This window comes from Oryzias latipes, chromosome 6 (assembly GCF_053564925.1).
Source record: "Oryzias latipes strain Hd-rR chromosome 6, Olatipes_Hd-rR_3.1".
NCBI lineage: Eukaryota > Metazoa > Chordata > Actinopteri > Beloniformes > Adrianichthyidae > Oryzias > Oryzias latipes.
In genome coordinates this window covers 14876422-14896809 of record NC_136242.1, presented here as the reverse complement: position 1 = coordinate 14896809, position 20388 = coordinate 14876422, and the positions used below count along the sequence as shown (strand labels likewise).

Below are 20388 nucleotides of genomic sequence, written 5' to 3'. Positions count from 1 at the left end.
AGATTCCAGCCGGTGTCATCCTCGTCTGTCTTCCGATGAAGTCTGGGGCGGCTTATAGGATTCTTGTGATTTCACTGTCAAGATAAATCTGCTTAAAGCCAAAGTCCATAGCAAAAGTAATGTTGCTTTAATTTTTTTCTGCAAAGAAAAAGTTTTTTTCTTTTCATTGAAAGCTACAGGGACTCCAAAGCACAGTTACATATAAATGCAAAAATGCCAAAGCACAATTTGCTCCTCGCATCTTTCCATTACTCTCTAATGAACTCACTGTTCCAGCATTTATGACTCCAGCAGCCAGAAAAAATGAGGCTGTTTAGCTTTTTAAGACATGTGGTTTCTAGTTCTCTTTCCTCTATCCAAAAACCGTTTGTGGATAAGTAAATAGTTGCCTAAGAAGAAACATCTAAGGAATATTTTTAAAAGAAAGAAGCCTAAAGTATGTTTGCAGAACGTGGAGATGAGTGACTTCTAACCAGACTTAACAAGATCTCTCTTCCAGTTATTCAGAGTGAACTTATGCTTACAAAAACGGGCAAACCTCTACGGGTCACGCAACTTGTCTTCCATAGTTTCCAGTCATGTGTATTATGTTGCTTCAAAGAAAAATAAAAAAAATTAAAACTTTGGTTTTGCTGGACAGACTTTTCCTTGGTAGCAGTTTTTCACCCAAACATCTATTGAGAAGCTAAGACCTGGTAGACAAACACAACTTCTGTTTCATAGGTCATGTGGAACATTTGTATGGAGTGTGTGAGTCTGTTCAACACCAGCAATTTCTATTTTTCCGTCTTTCTCCTCTGCTGCAGCCCTCTCAGCTCATTACCGAGTGTGCGAGCCCTACTATGACCACAAAGAGCGTTTTCACTTCGGCTTTCACTGTCCTCGCCTCTCAGACAACAAGACCTACATGTTCTGCTGTCACCACAACAAGACTGCCTTCAAGTACTGCTGCAACGACACGGAGTTCCAGATGGTCATGCAGGTCAACCTCACCACCATATCAGATGGTTATGGACACAAGTGAGTACAAAAAGACTCTGTTTTTAGCTCTTGGTTTGGGTCACGAGTTAATATTATTATTTCCCTAAAGTATTCTTGAAGATTTTGGATATAATATGCAAGTTTTAAAAAAGTTTAAACCTTCCTACTTTTTTACCAGCTATTTCTGTATTGTTTGTCAAAACCCGTTTGTTCTGCTGATCCTTGTAAAATTATGTTCTTATCCTAAGATGAATCTCATATTCTTCCATTGGTCCCATCTAATTACTTTTTCTGTTTAGCCCTGAAATAAATGGCTTGAAGGCAGACTCTGAGTCTGCAGAGTTTGTATTTTTCTGTAGGAGCTGCTGTTTGTTGTACCTCTTGAAGCCGGTCAGCCTTTGAATTACTTCTGGCTCAAATAATCGATACAAAAAGGTGAACAATGTAAAAATATCCAGAAAATGAAAAGCAATATTATGTTTTCAGTTTTCTAATAAATTTTTTTCATTTCTGTTTCTTCTAAGCTACCCACTGTCTTAGATTTGATCCACACATTTTAACATGGCGTATTATAAAGAATTCACTGTCAACAAATTTTGCATTTGTTCTATACAGCAAGTAGTTATTTAAAAAAGAATTATAACAATACGAGCCATTCTCACCACAATGTTGTGAAAATAAGCAAAACCTTTTCCTGCAAAAAGTATTTTTGAGATTTCATTGAGGCAGCCATTTTGAAATGAGCAGGAAAAACCCCTTCTACTGCCCCTAGTGGAATGATGGTGAATTACAGGGCAGAAAACATGGACCATGTTATATAAATGGCTTTATAAGGAAACTTTGGAATAGGAGCGTAGCAAAGTGGCATTTTTTACTTTTGTGCCCACTTAAGTTTCCTTGTTTGACAATTTATTACTTTTCAGCTTACTTAGTTCCTGCTCAGGTCATAATTGGACAAATGTTTGTCCACTAAGCATTTTAGTGGAAGAGTTTCACTCTTTAGAAAATATGACTAGAAGAAACCATCTTCATATTTAGTCACTGAACGTTTCAATTAAGAATTTCAAATGAAGCTTCCTTCCTGTGTCATAAAGTTCTGTTGTTCAAAGACCACTGAGGAAAAATAAAGCAATTCTGTAAATTAAACCTGGCCAAATAGCTAATGTAAATTTCAAAATCCTTATTTGATAAGCTAGGGTAGAATTGGAGAATGAAAGAATTCTTTGAAATTTGCAGTTACATTCAAATCTAATATTTAACAATGAATGATTAGAAAGATTAAGAGATGATCAAAAAGCCTGCCTTCTCAGCAAACGCAGGGTAAAAATGGTCTTCCCTGAACCTTCAGGCACTCTTTGCCAGAGGCTATGGGAACAAGCACTTTCAGGGCAGATATTTCCCCGGCTCATTGGAAATCAACGCTGTGCAGACACAAAGTTCACTGTCTCTGTAGTGCTTTTACTGACACGGTGCGCCTTTTGCTGAAAGAGATCATTGATCTACTTACAGAGGCATTAAAACCACCGCAGAGAGCCGACAGTAAAGGCAGCTTTGTAGAAGTTGGACGCCCACGCATGAGACTGTGGCTCAGGTGTTAAGTGATGGCTTTTATATGCATTGGTGCTAAGGTGTTCTTCACTTTAGTACAGTGCAAGTGTTGATGCAAAAAGTTTGGTGACTTTAGAAAACCGTAATACGCACTACAAACATCAGGGCTTGAAAGGTGGGGCACACAACAGGAAAATGTGTGCCCTGTACTGTCAGAGCTCTCAGCGGGACGTTTGAGAGACAAAAACCACAGCTCTTTGTACTAATGCCCTCACAGCACGCTGCTGCCTTGGACAGTCCCTGCTGGCCCGCCGCAGGTCATGATATTTCATTTTCAGCGTCAGACGGCCTGTTGGGCCTATCTTTCATCTCACCTCCATGGCTGACAGAGCTGCAGGTTTGATATTTACAACTGGCTAGGCAACAACAGGCAAACACCTATGCTATCTTTCAGTCTGCACGCTCAGACTTTAATTACAGATTTGATCTTTACCGCTGCTAGAGTGAAAAATTTCATACATTTTATAAGAATGCTTCTCACAAGTGTGCAGCCTTAGAGATGATCTACAGATTGAATGATGCATGCCTGACAGGGAAAGGGAAGCAAGGTCCTTTTGACAGATTGCATCTTTGACTAATTCATGTTTGATTTTCATGGACACCAGTTTTAGTTGTTTGATTAAACCAAATCCCCAAATGATTGCACATGAGACAACTTAAATGTGCTCCTTTTTGGAAAACGAGTTGTCCCTCGGAGGAGCCTACAGACCAAAAGAGACACGTCTCAGATTGAAAGGTTGAGCAAATATTAAAGCAGATAATTATATAATCGAATTCATTTACGTTCAGCTGCGGCACCCGTGCAGATGATATCTCACATGTTTGTTTTAAAGCAGGTAATTAGGATACCTGTTCCAAGAGCTGCAACATTTTCAAACATAATCACTTGATATAACAAAACTAGAGACATTTGACATCCTTTAATCAGTGCAGTGTTAGTTATTTCATTGTGTTGTTAGAAATAATTTTAAAAAGAAAACGTCAGAAAGGTCTTTTTCTTAAAAGACCCACTCCGATCATCTTTTGATTAATTTGAAAAGCATTCCCAACGGTCTTTTCATTAGGAATTTGCCACTTTTCTAGGAAATGGTTTCTGCAGAGCGGCAGCAGTTCATGTTTGATTTTTATTTCATTTCAGTAGAAATTTGCTTCAGAATTGTGACAACCCTGCCCCCCTCCCTGTCACCCCGAACTGAAAGATCTGTTTACACTTTCTCCTGCTACCTTACAGCCCCTTACGCCCCCAATCTGTTCACAGTGGTGAACTCTATATATATATATATATATATATATATATATATATATATATATATATATATATATATATATATATATATATATATAGATAGATATATATAGATATATATAGATATATATATATATATATATAGATAGATATATATATATATATATATATATAGATAGATAGATAGATATCTATCGATCTAGCTATCTATCTATCTATCTAGCTATCTATCTATCTATCTATCGATCTATCTATCTATCTATCTATCGATCTATCTATCGATCGATCTATCGATCGATCTATCGATCGATCTATCGATCGATAGATCGATAGATCGATAGATCGATAGATCGATAGATCGATAGATAGATAGATAGATAGATAGATAGATAGATAGATAGATAGATAGATAGATAGATAGATAGATAGATAGATAGATAGATAGATAGATAGATAGATAGATAGCTATTTAAATATCCTCCATCATGACAAAAATGCCTCAGGAACATGTTAGAAACACCAAAATCACAATGTCTTTATGCCGTTTAATTTTCAATATTCTGTCATCCCATCTGTTTGTGTGGTATTCCCTCACTAGATGCCCTAAGCTGCAGCTTGGGCAGAACTGTCACCCCCAGATAGATGAATCTCCCTGTTTTCTGATGCTTATTCTAAGACGCCTGGAGATACTATTTCTGCTCATTTACCTTGTTATTCTTTATGGTTGTGGGTGGACTAAAATAGAGTTCACAAGTGCCCTATATAAATCTAGCTGGATCATGCAAGAACATGCAGACAATTTATGGGAGGTGAAAAGAAAATACAAGAGTGGATTTTCAGAGAAAATTATTGGAGCTGCATGAAAAAGAGTCTCTTGTGTTAATGGAATCCTTTAGAATTGGAGTTTAAGAAGCAGCTAAATGAGCAGATGGAGAGTGTTTATCTATTTAACTTTTTACTGTTTTAGCAAGGGAGAATTTGATGGTTTTGCCACACAGACAGAAAACTTTAACTTTTGGCAACGTCGTCGCAGCTTTGGGATTCAAAGAGCTCGGCTTAAGGTTGTACAGATCAATGATTTAAAAATATGAAGAATTTTCAAATAAAACCGCCAGTGCTTTTGGTCTGTCTCCTCCTTTGCAGTAATTATACAGCCCTGGTTGGCGTGTGGATCTACGGCTTCTTCGTCATGGTGCTGCTCGCCCTGGACTTTCTTTACTACTCAGCCATGAACTACGAGTTGTGCCGGATCTACCTAGACAAGTGGGGTCTGGGAGGACGCTGGCTGAAGAAGGCTCGGAACCAGTGGCACCAATCCATGCCGGAGGAGAGTGAGGTCCAGGCTCAAGCCCAGCCCATGGTCCCCAGCCACCATCAGCCCAGACACAGCCTTCGAGGGGAGAGCCACAGCCCCACACTCCTGCCCTACGACACCTCCACTGCATGGTGAGTCGCTGTTGCACCCATCACCACATCCCAAATGTTGGGAATGAGAAATTGATGCAGGTTATTTGTTTGGTTACAAACATCATAGAACAGTTTAAGCAGGTCCGGAGCTACGTGGGGCAAGACAAAAAGCATTGCCCCCCACTTACTCCCAATCTTTGAATTAATATTAGTATCATCATTGGCATCATCAATACAACCTTAGAAATGCGCATTTTCTTCATATTTTTGAAGAAATTCAGAAGCAATGCTCTTCCACTCTGCTGTTCTCATTTGCCACCCTACAAAAGTCTTCTTGAAAAATAAAGTTTCGATAGGTGAACTATCCTGCCAAGGATTGCAAAGTTTAGGACTTCCATAATTTCTGCCTCTACTTGTTTTGCCCCTCATAATTCCTGGCCAATGACTTTTTTGTCATGTGCTTCTGTTTACAAGCTTTGGTTCGAAACAGAAATGTCTGGTAGAAGGCAGTCTGAATATAGACCAAGTGCAAGGTTCAGGACTCGATCCGGATCAAATCAAGCCGTCTCTGTCCGGACCAATGGACCTTTCCAGTCTGAATACACCCTAAGAAAAACCTTTGAACCTAATCCGTACTTCCTATGATCTCGGACTCTTGTCAAGAGGTCTGTGACAATAAAATTGCTTCATTTTAATTTCCTTGCAGCACTTATTTTCATGTTTCTGCTGCTCATTCTCAACACATGACCCTGGGGAAGCTCAGTCTTTCTTGCAAAAACAATTACATGAGTGTTAACATTTGGAATGTAGGATGCTGTATATTCTTCTACTTGTCTCATTTACCTCTGTGTGAACTTAGCCAATAGAAAAAAGCACAACAAGCACCAGAGCAGTTGATTTAATGTTCAGTCTGTTCTTTAGATTACAGAAAAAGAAATACGAACACCAGAGGAAACTGCGGCACTCATTATACAAACCTCTGCAGATATTTTCTTGATGTAGTTTGCTCTAATAAGCGTTCCACAGCAGACACTGTTAAAAAGTGAACACACATTGAAATAATGTTGTTTTAGTTTTGCTCCGTTTTGCCGCTTGCTTACTCTGGGAGTCCACAGTTTTAAACAGCGTCATTCAAAACAGGAGCAAAATGCTCTTTCCCTTAAGTGCAAACATTAAAATGAAGACATCACACACAGGCGATTAAAACTAACCAGCCATGTTACCAGTTGTTTACTTAACAGCTTCCTTGAACACGGCCTTTATTAGTGTTTAAGAATTCTGCTCCGCTGCCCACTAATGGATAATTTTCTGCAGAGGCTCAGATCTCCGTGTCTTTCATCTAAATATATCTGTTCTCTGCTCATCACCAACCAAAGGCAAACTTTGGTTTGAGACATTTTCATGGATTTAAATTCCACTCACTCATTAAGCTAGTATGTTAATGCAAGGAGGAGTGTGAATAAATCTTGTTTCCTTTAACTTGTGTTTAGCTTAAAATAATAGATTTTAAGTCACACACACACACACACAAAAACAGTCCCATCTTTTGCAGTGAATCTCTTTATTACCTTAGAGAGCTCTCACAGGAGACCTAAAGTGCACCAGCCTACAATACAGGTGACTATTGTTGAGACAAACAAGATGATTTATGATGGCAAGAGTGAACTGTAACATGCTGTAGCTGCGGGGAACTCCTCCTTTGGCCAGACATTGTTTAAACTTTGATGATGGAGCTACACGATGACATAGCACAGCCTGAGCAAACATGCGCTTTTGTGCAGTCAATTTTGCATTCCGCTCTCTGTCTCACACGCCGCGCGTCTTTGACTGGGACGCAGTGTCTTCCAAGAGGATGACATCTCTCTGGGGTCATGATAATTTAATGGTACAGAGGTTTGACAAATGGCTTCGCAAAGCAGTATGGTCTGTGCCTGCAAGTTGCAGAGGGGAGTCAGACGCCGCTCCGCTGGAGAAAACGCGGTTAGCTCGGACCAAACGTATCCGCAGAGCAACCTCATTAGACATAAGGTCTGTTCTGTATGATAGGTGTCATCAATCCTAAAACAGTCAGGCTGCTGTCTAATAGTGGTGTGCTGGCTGTAAAGGAAGGCTGGGTGTTTCAAGACCAACTGCAATGAAAAATTGTGTTTTTTAACATGTTTTTGTGACATTTCTCTCTTGAGAGGCTATATATATATATAGAATATTCATCTTAAAGTTGCATTTCTGAGTATTTCCTTAATCAAATCATTGGGAATCAGGAGCAGACAAAAAATGCTGTTTGAAAAAGATCGTATTTTATTTGTAGAAAATGTGCTGCTCCCTGCTCCGCTCCTTTCTGATGCATCCACTTTTAGATGACTAGATCCACGTGGGTCTTTGTTTTCCTCGTCTGAACTGGCTCTGAACTGTATGGCTGGTTGGCTCCAATAATGCTTGCCCTTTTTGTTGCACCAGTAATGTTAGGTTGGGGATGTGAGGGGCTGTAAGCTGGCGGGGAGAGAGAGTGTAAACAGATGGTTGTCAGGAGGCAGGACTGGGCTTACTCTACACCAACAATCTTACCCACAACACAGAGGTGAATTTCTGATGAACTCCTGCTGCTTTGCAAAAAGTGCTCTAAAAAACTGCACAGTATTTTTGATTTTGCCTAAAAACGGCATAATCGTGATTAAAAGACCACTGGGAACACTTCAGATAGATCAAAAGATGATACGAGTGGGACTTTAAAACCAGTAAACTGAGCAAGTCTGAGAAACTAGAGCATGCTGATGTAAAAACACGTATCAGGTGCTACTACAGGATGTGGTATTATCACCTGCAATGTATAAAACCTAACGGCGCTTTAATGAACAGAGCAGCATTTACCACGACCCGAAAAATTTCCTTGCAGAACCACTAACATAAGTAAAAGATTGGCAGATGCTTGGAGCTAAACCCAGTCATAAACAGTTTCTGGGACAAGATTAGAATAGCTTGTGTGCAGTTTCACACAGCTAAGCATTTCTCAGAATCCAGACAATGTTTGGACCTTTTTTTTTTAGAGCAATCACAAAAATTGACGCTGTATGTTTTTACCAAAGCTGCAACCGCTGCATGTTATCCCTTTGGTCCAGGCTTTAGTTGCAGGGTTTCTCCCTGGAGAAGATGAAGGCTAATAGTTCAGCATCTGCTCTCCAGTAAAAAAAAGGGATTGGGTCAAGTCCCCAAACTGGCAGCGTCTAAAAAAAAACTCAGTCGTACAGAAACTTAGGAATCCAACACAAATGACTGCTGGGGCAGCGGAGCAACACTGACAGCAAAGTATCAGATATTTCTCTACACACACACACACACACACCCACACACACACACCCACACACACACACACACCTACACACCTACACACACACACACACAGAGAAAGAACAGCTCGGCTTTTAAAGTGTGGGAACGCTGTTTTTTTTTTTTTTTTTTTTTTTTTTTTTTTTTTAACTTGTCCTGTCCAACAGCTAGGCAAACAGATGAGAGCTGAGGGCCTCTTGTGTTGGACATATTTTATTTTAACAAGAGGGGTTATTCATCTTCAGACAAACCAAAGGTATGTCTGAATAAACCCCTTTTGTAATTGAGGCCAAACTTTATTAATTTCAATCATGTTTGAAAATCTTTGGTGTTGGACCGGACGGAAAAGGAAAGAGGGGAAGAAGAGAGAGGGACGTTAGAGAGAGGGGGGGGTAGGAGGGTGATAATAGGAGGGGAAGGGGGGGTAAGACCATGAAGCAGCATAGAGCAGGCAGGTTTACTGGTTGTTTATCGTTACGGTACGGTTCAAATGTAGTACAAAAAGGGCGGGGCCTGTTCACACACACTCAAATATTATCAACACACCTGCTAGCCGCAAAAATGTCCACATGTCAACATGCACACAAAACAGATAGTGTTCACGAACGCATACCTATGCCTTTAAACCAACTAGTGTGAAATCTTTCATTCATTCAATCATGCAAACTATTAGTGCAAAGGTGAGCTAACACCTGTGCTCAGGTGAGTGTTTATGTTCTTCTAAAATGGATGGTGGAATGTGAAAAGAAGGAGGAGGAGCGCCCAGCCACCCCCACACCCATACCCCCGCCGCAGCAGCAGCGGCAGCCGGAGCCCCCCCAACGCCACACGGGAACAGGCAGGGAACAACCGCCCCCCGGGCGACCAAGACCGCCACCCAGGCCAGGGCCAGCAGGACCGCCGCGAGGCCCCCAGAGCCAGAGAGCAGGGAGGCGCAGAGGGAAAGAGAGCGCCGCCCCAGCCCAGCCAGGAAAGCAGCCCCCCGCCGCGCCGGAAGAGCCCAACGCAGGGCCCCACCGGAGAGGGACGCCCACAGCCCCAGACGAGCACCCCACCACCACCCAGGAGTTCCGGGCATCCCCCCGCCCCGACCCCAGGTACGAGCCAGGACCCCCCAAGGGAGACCCGCTCCGCACTCCAGGCAGCCACCCACCCGGCCCACGGTTATCACCTGCAATGTATAAAACCTAACGGCGCTTTAATGAACAGAGCAGCATTTACCACGACCCGAAAAATTTCCTTGCAGAACCACTAACATAAGTAAAAGATTGGCAGATGCTTGGAGCTAAACCCAGTCATAAACAGTTTCTGGGACAAGATTAGAATAGCTTGTGTGCAGTTTCACACAGCTAAGCATTTCTCAGAATCCAGACAATGTTTGGACCTTTTTTTTTTAGAGCAATCACAAAAATTGACGCTGTATGTTTTTACCAAAGCTGCAACCGCTGCATGTTATCCCTTTGGTCCAGGCTTTAGTTGCAGGGTTTCTCCCTGGAGAAGATGAAGGCTAATAGTTCAGCATCTGCTCTCCAGTAAAAAAAAGGGATTGGGTCAAGTCCCCAAACTGGCAGCGTCTAAAAAAAAACTCAGTCGTACAGAAACTTAGGAATCCAACACAAATGACTGCTGGGGCAGCGGAGCAACACTGACAGCAAAGTATCAGATATTTCTCTACACACACACACACACACACACACACACACACACACACACCTACACACCTACACACACACACACACAGAGAAAGAACAGCTCGGCTTTTAAAGTGTGGGAACGCTGTTTACCATAGTGCGATGTAAGCAGGATGGTATGCACCACTACAGAAAACTGGGGAGGTCAGTGTGGGCCGCCTTAAAAAGTATTACTTTCTTCACCCTTTATTAAATTTTAACTTCAGACTGAACGAATAAAAAAAAAAAATTCTTCAAAATTATGCACAGAAGAGGGGAATGAGTTAAATAAAAGGTCTGGTCAATATTAGGGTTTGATTTCCTTTTTCAGGAGTGTTTCTCTATTTTTCTTTTTTTTTGAGTAAGAAACTTCAAATAGTTAGTATTTAGTATTTAAAAAACATAACTCAGGTTAGCAGTAGCAAGTTGCTCTGGTGTTTAGGGTTTTACTGAAATAAATGACCCACATTCATACATGATGTGATTCCCCACTTCCTTTAACAGGTATTTAAGTGGCATTTACATTGTACTTTTGTTGGTCCTGGGTGTTACTGGGTGCTTACATGGTACTTGCTGTGTAGTTATGCTCTACTATTTGGTTTAATACTTACTTGGTACCTAGTGGGTCTTTATGTATTATACCTGCTGGGTGTTTTGCTGTGGACACTAGATGTTTAAATGGTGGATATTCATGTGATGAATTAATGTATCTTTTGTGTAACTCAACACATGTAAGGGCAGGGTAAGTACAAATACAGTAGCTTAAATATACTTGTTATTTTTTATGTTTGACAATATATACCATGTTTAAGATGATAGTAGGTACTCACCATGTGTAAGAGAATAGGTGTTTACATAGTACCATGTAAGTAGCAGTGGGTACAAAAATGTACCATGAAAATATCACTTAAACACCCTGTGAGTACTCAGTAGGTGCAAAAAATACCATGTCAATACTACTTAAATACATGTATGTACCATACTGTAAAAGGAACCATCAGCACTCTAACTAGATCCCACAAAGTGTTTCTGATGTGGTTCTCATTCATCCAAATAACCCCGAAGCTACTTTGGTTTACAACCACACCCTGATGAGCCTGTCATGGTGATTGGACCATGTTCTGTTATGCTGAAGGACACTTCAAGATGAGAAAGTGCTGTGGATTGAATTGACGACCTTACAGTTGAAGAATTACTTCTAAACACGGTGATCCACAGACGCCTTTTTTTTCCCAAAGCTTGTATCAGAAGATAACTGATTTATCTCATTAGTACTCAGCACAGGCAGAGACTGGAGTGCGATTTACCCCTCAGAGCGGCTAGTTAAGTTGATCTATGCAAGGCTGAAGAGACAGTAGAACAGAAGAGAAGAAAGACCTCTTGAAAATGTTCAAAATGCATTCACAGTCAACTTCTTCCATGTCTGAAAGAGTATCTACTCCTTTGAAAAGCTAACCAGTGTAATGTATTCCCACAAAAGTCACCCCCTTTTTTAATCATGTCTCTTGACCTACTTTGTGCTATGAAGAGCTCAACAGTGTTTGCTTTGGTGTGCTGTTAGTCATATTAGGAGTACATGAAATTATGCAAATTATGGTTACAGTGACATCATTTTTTATCAATTAATGCGTAATCTAAACTGGCCGTCGTTGGGAGGCGGGGTGCACCTTGATTGGACTACTGTTTTTCTGCTCTGTCACACGCAGAGACATGCAGCCACACATGCTCAGTCTAAAGGGACATTTTGGATTCTCAGTTAACCTTTAAAACTTGTTATAGGAATGTGTTTGGAACAGAAAGAACATTTAAATTCCACACAGAAAAGATTCATTTGGGATTTATACCAGAACTTTCTACTCTGGAGGTTGCCGTGGAGACCGCTACCGAACAAATATACTTGACAAAACATTAAAAACAGTACGATAACATATTATGGATCCCAATACTTGAAAACAAGGAACTACCGTATATAAATACATAAAGTGTCTATATAGAGCAAGATTATCAAAAAAACAAGAACCAGCGATATTGACAGGAATTAATATCAGGCGTAAACAATAAAGCTTTTAACAGAGACAAAAATTCTGGCAGAATTGCATAAGCTAAGGAAAATCAACCTAAAGTCTTAATTAAAATTCAACTTTATTTATGGAGTGTTTTTCCTATCACAGATCACCTTAAAAGTGTTTTAAATAAACTAATAAGAAATTATCAAAATAGAAAAAATAATGAAAGCTTCCCAACACACATAGTAGAAAATCACATTAAAACACTAGGAAATGTAAAAATAAAACTTTAAAAGCTACGATAAAAAGTTGAGTTTGAAGTTTTTTATGAAAATACTCCAAAAACGTCCTTCAGAGGGTTGTTCCATAGACGAGGCACACAGTGCTAGACTGCGGCTTCGCTGTAGGTTAATGTAACTTTTGAATGTCAGTTTCATTTAAAACTGGTGACGTTCACAGCTAAAAATGGAGAAAAAAGATCTGTTCCAACATTAATGAAAGAGAAGAAATTAATTTAAAAAATGGGGGGAAAAAGGTGCAGTGAAATATTTCCCGTAAAAAAGGGAAATAAAAACTAAATATTGAGAGAAAAGCTGAATTTGGTTTCTTGATTTCCCTAAATTGTGCATTTTTCCTAAAGGAAATTCTTTGTTAAACCTAGTGGTCAAAAAATTACATTTTTTGTATCATTTTATTACCTGCGCTAGTAGGCTCCTCCGGTCCATGCACATTTGTGAAACTAGATAAAAAAAGAGGGCGCAGAAACCGAAGGAAGCTGTTGCTTTATCAACAAATTGTGGCAGAGGAACGATATTATTTTTGTTATGTCGCTCTGTGGTGTCATTGACACATTATGTAAATTATTTTTAGAAATAGGTCAAAAGTCTTTTGATGTCAGCTAATGAGTATTTTTAACACCAGAATTACAATTGTATTTCATATTAGACAATAACTTCAAGTAATATAAAAAAAAACAAAATTAACTTAAGTGAGAGTGGATGCACATTAACTTTAAACACTAATCACTCTTTTGTTGTGCTAAAATTTTTAAAAACAACATCAATTATGTTCTGGAAATGCGCTTTAAAAAACAGCAAAAACTTTCAGAAAGAAAAGCAGCAAAATGCAATCTAAGGTCAAAAAAGTTAGAATAACAACCCCCCACCACACACACACACACACACACACACACCTACACACACTCACACACACAGAGGATTCTTGTTTGCTTGCAGTTAGTAGCTCTGAGAAGCAGCAGCTTTATCCGTGTATCACAACCAGAGAAAATTAAACTTTAAATGTGACTTTAAAAATGTAAAGTAAAAGCTCCCCTGCTGCATCATTACTTATTTGACATTCCTTTTGTTGTTTGCTCACACTTGCTGCTTGTCTTTGAAGTGCAAAAAAAAAAGATCTGATCTGCGGCTGTCATCTCAGTCTGGTCCGACTGCATTCTCAACTGCATTTAGCTGATCCCTGGTCAGCCTTAATCCACACTTCCTGTGGAAATGCATTAACGCAATCACAGCAGAAAACAAGCTAGAAAAACCCACGACTCATCGTTAGTTTAATGTATGCTGAGCATCTGTCGGGAGTGTCAGAGATGAAAGCAAGAGAAATGAGATGTTGGGCAATATCTAACGACACCACTGAAAAACCAACCAGATCCTGTTTCTGAATTCCTTGGCGAGCGCTCAAGCCGTCCAAGCTGCAGCAGCACCAGCGGCGTGTGTCAGTATCCGCCCACTCGCTCCTGGCTGCTCGCTTGGTGAGCCAGCTCAGCTTCGCCATGGCAAGGATGGTATTTGCCACATCCAGCAACCACCTGCCTAATCAGCCATCGTAACACAGCCTCTTACTGTCAGCCTGTAGTGACTCAGCGTGAACACATAGTAACTGCAGTCTCCACCCTTTGTGCCGGCTGTCTGTTATGTCACTTTTTTTTGCTCATAGGTGACCTCAGCCCTGCTCTCCAGCGCCCACTGTGCTGTCTTCAAAGGGAACGGCACTCTGGGGCTGAAAGGCCTTTTCGTTCTGTCAGGTTGTGAACGAAGCATGTGCACCTCCATCTTTAAACCCCCCGACTGCTATAATAGAATTATCCTTTAGAAAATGAACCTGGGGACTGCCTGTTGACAAAGCACCACTCCAAGTCCTTGTCCAGTTAATGAAACACTCTCTGCATGCTGGGAGATGATTAATGTCAAAGATGCTTCAAGGTGAAGCAGACACATTTTTCTGTTGAGCTTTTAATCAGCTCTGACATTGAAGAGGCTGAATTCATCTTTCAGCCATGTGTCTGATTATTTATTTGAAAAATCATTTCCCATTATTTCCTAAAACCACAAAAGAATTTTAGATAAATAGTTAAAAAAAAATCAGAAACTTGGAGACTTTTTGTTTTCCCATCACAGACTATTTATAGCTGTATCATTCTGGGCCTAAAAGGTGGGCTTGGTGGACGTGATTCATCACACAGCGGTGGGCTTGGACTCCTTACAGGACTAATAGACTCATAAAAAAATCTTGTAAATCTGATTGCTGTTTGAAAAGTAAGGCTGCCCCGATTTATTAGCTTGTGTGTTCTTGGCTCTTTTCCCAATTTTCATGCCAACATCCTTTGCTTGGAATCTAGGAAACCTTGAAGTCCTTAATTAAATGATTCTATGAATAAATGATCCGTGTAACAGGGCAGAAAATCAGTATTTGGTCAGTAACAAAATTCTCCTTAATACTTTGTGATGGAACCATGGTTTTCAATGACAGAAGTCAGAATTCTCCGGTCAATCTTCACCAGGTTTGCGCTGTAGCTGCTATTTTTGCCCTATCCTCCAAGCAGATCTTCTCAAGAGCATCTCTCTACCTAGATTAGCTGTTAGATTGGAGTCTAAAAACTGGCTATGTCACTCCAGAATCTTAAAATCATATTTATGTAGCCACTCCATTATTCCCTGGAGAGTGTGTTCCACTTTGGTCTCATCTGATCACATGACATTCTACCAGTTCTCCTTTGAAACATCCAGATGGTCTTTTGGAAGACCTTTTATGGGCCTGGACGTGTGCCGGCAAAAGCAGGAGGACCTTTGGAGCTCTGCAGGATGGAAGATGTGTGTTACTATGGTAACTCTTGTTACTGTGGTCCCAGCTTTCTTCTGGTAATTGAGCAGATCCTTCATGTAATTCTGGGATGTTTACCAGTTCTCAATCTGAGAACCCTATCAGGTTCGATCTTTCATAGATCTCCAGGTGTAGTGAGATTCTTAGTAATGTTGTAGGTCTTCCAATTGCTCCAACAGTTGATCTCTTCTCTATAAGCTGCTTGTTTATCGTAGATTGATTCATTGTTTAGGTGTACAATCTCATCCCTGGTGTCATTCGACAGCTTTCTGGTCTTGGTCATGGTGGAGGTTCCAATTCAATGAGGGAGGTGAACAGGTGTCTTTTATACAGATAACCAGTTCAAAAAGGTGACATTAATACAGGTAACAAGTGTACGATAGAAGAGCATCTGATAGAAGAAGTAACAGGTCTGTAAAGACAGAATTCTCACTTATGTGCAGGAGCTACTTAGAATACTTATTTATTAACCTTTATACAAGTAAATTCTTTAAAAATCCTGCAATGTGATTTCTTGGATTATGTTTTTTCACGTTCTGTCTCTCACCGTTCTCTATGATGAACATAAAGGCTTCTCTCATCTTCATATATATATTTTTTTAGGCATCAATGACATCTTAGTCATTTCACTTGCACCACTTTGGGTTGCTTTTCTTCTACCTCTTAGTTTCCACTGAGGGAATCCATTTGTAGTCTTTGCTTTAAGATACTTTTTCATTAGAATCAGTTTCAAGAAAACATCTGGGTGTACTTTTTAAATATCTGTAAAGTGAAATGAAATGCTTTAGAGCAGCTGAAAATAATACAGTTTTGTTTTGGCAAGGTATTAGTTATTTTCCTCTCTCTCAGAGTTTTGGTGTTTATAGCTGCGAGGCCGTGCAAAGTTCACACGCCAGTGATAATAAAAACAGCTGTTATTCAGCCGCCTGTTTATGCTTTAGCCATAGATGCTTCCATAAATTTGTTTGGGTCATAGAGACATTTGTCTAAGATATTTAAACCAGCAAGAAAAAATGTTTTTTTAAATGTATCTGGTGACATTATTCTGAGTTACTTTCACATTAGCACAGTGTGAGACACTTGAAGCACTATTAATGCCATCTATTCCTCTCCTCTTTATTATAAAGTTTTTTGTGAATGCATCGCATAACTCAAACTCAACCCAAAATTTAAAAAAATCACTTGCAGGAAAAATCCCACATTCCAACAAAAGCTTTCTAATCCCCAAATTTGAAAAGAAAGGGAGAGGAATTCTTTCAGTGGGCATTAAAATAAAATCTATGTGCAGTCAAACATTAGATTAAATATTGAAAATCTGTTTTACCCTTAATAATGCATTCCTGTTTTGTTTGATTTATATAGTATACCTCCTGAGCTATATTGTTGTGTTGGTTCATTTTTTTGCATCAATGGTCTTTCTTTGGAGAAAATCCTCAGAAATCTTTCATCTTTAAAGTATTTATTTTACTATCATTAATATTTATTCATTACATATTTATGTGTTTATGTTTTATCTATATTATTATATAATATGAATATTAACATATGCATAGTAGATACATTTATAATATAGCTTTATTTTTTGCATATTACACAATCATATATTCTTCTTCATATTAGTATCATTACTAATATATTTTTGTTATTTATTGTTTTTTATTATATGTTTATTTGTTATTTATGTATTGAAATTGTTATTTATTCTTTTTTTTTTACAGAATCATGCTATACAGATGGACACATTGGAGAGAAGCCAGACCTGGTTTCCTAATGTCCTATGGAGGAGATATCCCATATCAGCCTTCTGGACTGCAGAGAAAAACACACTAACACTGGCCAAGCCAATACTGTAGTAGGTTTAAGGGACCACTGCCTCTGTGTGAAGAGCACAAAACAACCATGCAATCACAGACGCAGGTCTGTATGACAGTGAAAAGCGGTTGAAATCAAGGCATATGTGTTTGCCCTGAAACATCTGGAAACGCCTGCAGTGTCCAGAAACAAATCCAAGCGGACAAACTATGAAACCGATGGAAAAGCTTGGCTCTCTTCGAAAAAAAAAAAAATCATCTTTCTAGATAGAAAAGTGTTAATTACACTGCTGTGTCACTTTGTGTTCAGTAGCAGTTAGACACAGTTTTGGGTATTTCTATTTGGTGATTTATTTATGTGAACTAGTCAGAAGAATATGAGTGGCTACCTTTCTGAACATGTGACGGCCTAGTTTGATGCTGAGCATCTCACCTAGAATGTGTTTTTTGTTACCTGCTAAAACAAGACTTAAATGTCTGTGTGTGAAATGGTTTGGGCCTTCCCTTCTGCAAAGCCACTGAATTGTCTGTTGCGTGTCTGGCCAGGAAACACACACACACACAAGCATCATACAGTTGAACTCAGAGCTTAACTTGTTGGAAGTTCTGTCTTTACACCCAGAACTTAATTGATGATCAGGGATGTGTTCGAGACAGAAAGCAGCTTTATACCTAGTCAAACACAACTGCAGACCTTAGCGTTCAGACCCACAATGACCCTACACACACTTCTGAGGCTCGTGTGTGACATTTTCACTGGCCTGGAGCAGCATGGAAAGTGGCTTCATTAGCAATATAATACAAGAATATCCAGGCGCACGGCATGCCCTGCAACACAAATGACAGAGACTATAAGCAATTAGCCATATCAGAATATGTTTAAAAAGAATCCCCCTTTTATTTCCAGCAATAATGTACAGCACCTTGATTAGAGAGAAAGCTCGGTGAGAAAGGTCAAAGGTTCCTCCCTGAAAGTCACTGTATTAAAGCAGCAATGGCTCAGCTTAAACCAGAGGAAACTTTCAGGAGATTACAAACCCCTAAAAGGTCTCTAAAAATGTCAGCTTTGTAAAGATAGACCTAGCACATGTATGATTTGTTTAAAAAAAAGTCTCAAATTTTCTAGTAGGATATAAGAAATTATTGATTTTATTTTTAAAGAAATTAATGTGCAGTTTTAGTCACATTAGAGTATAAAGGGTTTCCTGATCGTCCACTAAAATACTGACAGAAACAGTTATTTAATGAGAAATTAATTTGACATTATTGTCAATGCTGACTGGAAAAAAAATCTAAAATATACTCTACTGTTCTGTATTATTGTCTGATTTAAGAAGAATTTCAGTCGTTTTGACTAATAGAAAGCACAAATCTTTTGTAAAACTCATTTTCCACCTGAAACCAAATGGTTTTTGGCAGCCTTAGAATTACCTGACAATTTTTCTCAAAAAAGTCTTCCTGTCTTTTTGGGATGAAAGTCCACAAAGCAGCCGCTGATGCCATTGTTAATCCGTGTGACAGGATGTGAAGAGCAAGTTGGCAGAAAGCACGTAGTGTATTAGCGGTGTGTCCGTTCCAATCTTGCATCTGCAACTTGTAAAAATGACAGCTGTGGAGGCTGCATGTCCACTGAAGAAATAATCATTCGGAAATGGCGAGAAAATCCGATTTCATTCAAATGAAGGAAAACAGAGAGGGCGGAACTTCAAACCTTATCTCTATAACTTCTACTAGTCTCAAACTACCTAACAGGTCTGCCAGAGTCATCCCCAAGTTATCTGCAATAATATTCAAATTTGCCGAGTTGTTAGAGCAGCCTAATTCTCATTTCAATAGCTGGAGTTTAATTGGATCTGTGCCCCAGCAGACTTGTGCCATCACTTCCAGGGGCACAGAGGCAGGATGTGTCCAAGTGAAATAATTGGCCAAGCGATCAGCACTGGCTCTAATTTACTCCTCTAACACGCTCACCCGGTTCTCCGAGTGAGAACAGCAGAACCAAACAGCGAGGTGAGATTTGTAGCAGGTGCAGCAGGACAGAAAAGTTTTAATTAGTCCTCAAAGCTGAAGAAGTGGGTAAAATCCGATGCTTTATGGTGGAAATCTTGCTTTATGAGGGTTCAGTGTAGTGTGTGACCCATAATAAAGACAAGGAGATGTGTTCTTATCAACAGTTATGTAACACAAAAGCATCACTTATCCTCTGATGTGTTTCAGGGTCAAACAGGGGGATTCTTTCCTCGTTTTTAACGTAACAACATGGTTTTGTGATGTTTTTGTTCTGTTAGAAACAGTTTTGACTCTGGCCTGATGTAGTGTGGTACTGTAAACTGTATCAACTCAACCCTCTTTCCATATTTATATCAAACGTAAAGGAAAAAAATAAATGGCGCAGGAAGACGGTGGCACACATCTGTTTCAGTCTCTCCTGGTTGTCATGGTAATAGATGCCTTATAGTTGAACTCCCACCTGTACACAGAAAGAAGCTTTTTAGTGGTTGATACCTCACTTTTATGGGTGTGGTGGTGATGATGATGACGTGCACCAGATTCTGTCTATGTACTGAAAACTAGATAGAATATAACTGTTCTCAGCTGGATTGTTACTTCAGTTGTTTGACTTTGTATTGTCATGACAGGGAAAAATAAAGTTTTATCTTTTCCAGAGTGTTTAAATCCTCTTGTGTCACGTGCTCTTTGGCAAATGAAGACTCAAATGATGCTAACAGCACGCAAAACAAGTTTTTGATCTCTAAATAGTTAAGAGTCTCTGCTGAAATGACAGTAATAATGGCCAACGTGAGGAAAAACGAGCTTTTTTGACTGTTTGACACAAGGTATGTCCTTTAAAATGTTGGAACACATTATTTCATTGTGAAAAATGATTTTAAAAAATTGCACCAAAAAAATCCATGTGTTTAACCCTTTAACATCGGAGATGTCACCAGTGGTGATGGGCAATACCACATTTTTAAGATTCGATACTTTGTGCATCAAATATTTGATATCAATTACTGATGCAGATTACTGGTAATTTCTTATTGGTGATTTTTTTTATTTCAACCATATTACTTTTGTTATACTAAAAACAAATACCATCAAGAACTGGCCATGTACAACTTTAATGTGTAAGGTTCAAAATGCAAAAATGTTCTTTCTAAAATCACCTACGGTAATCATGTGTCATCATGTTGTTGCTGAGGGTAACAAACACAGAT

The 20388-nt window shown here is 39.4% G+C and overlaps 1 protein-coding gene across 5 annotated transcripts in view; it reads left to right on the top strand.

Moving 5' to 3' along the window:
• The window catches only part of shisal1b (shisa like 1b), a 118527-nt gene extending 98681 nt beyond the window's left edge, over nucleotides 1–19846 (top strand). For 3 of the 5 annotated variants that reach the window (XM_078949297.1, XM_078949298.1, XM_011475910.4), the window contains exons 3-4: nucleotides 807–1020; nucleotides 4979–5285. In XM_078949297.1, coding sequence (XP_078805423.1) covers nucleotides 807–1020; nucleotides 4979–5285 — 521 coding nt within the window. Of the gene's footprint in view, nucleotides 1–806; nucleotides 1021–4978; nucleotides 5286–17077 lie in introns of those variants that run through there. The other 2 variants (XM_078949299.1, XM_004069503.5) reach the window with 1 other exon arrangement.
• The last annotated feature ends 542 nt before the right edge of the window (nucleotides 19847–20388 follow it).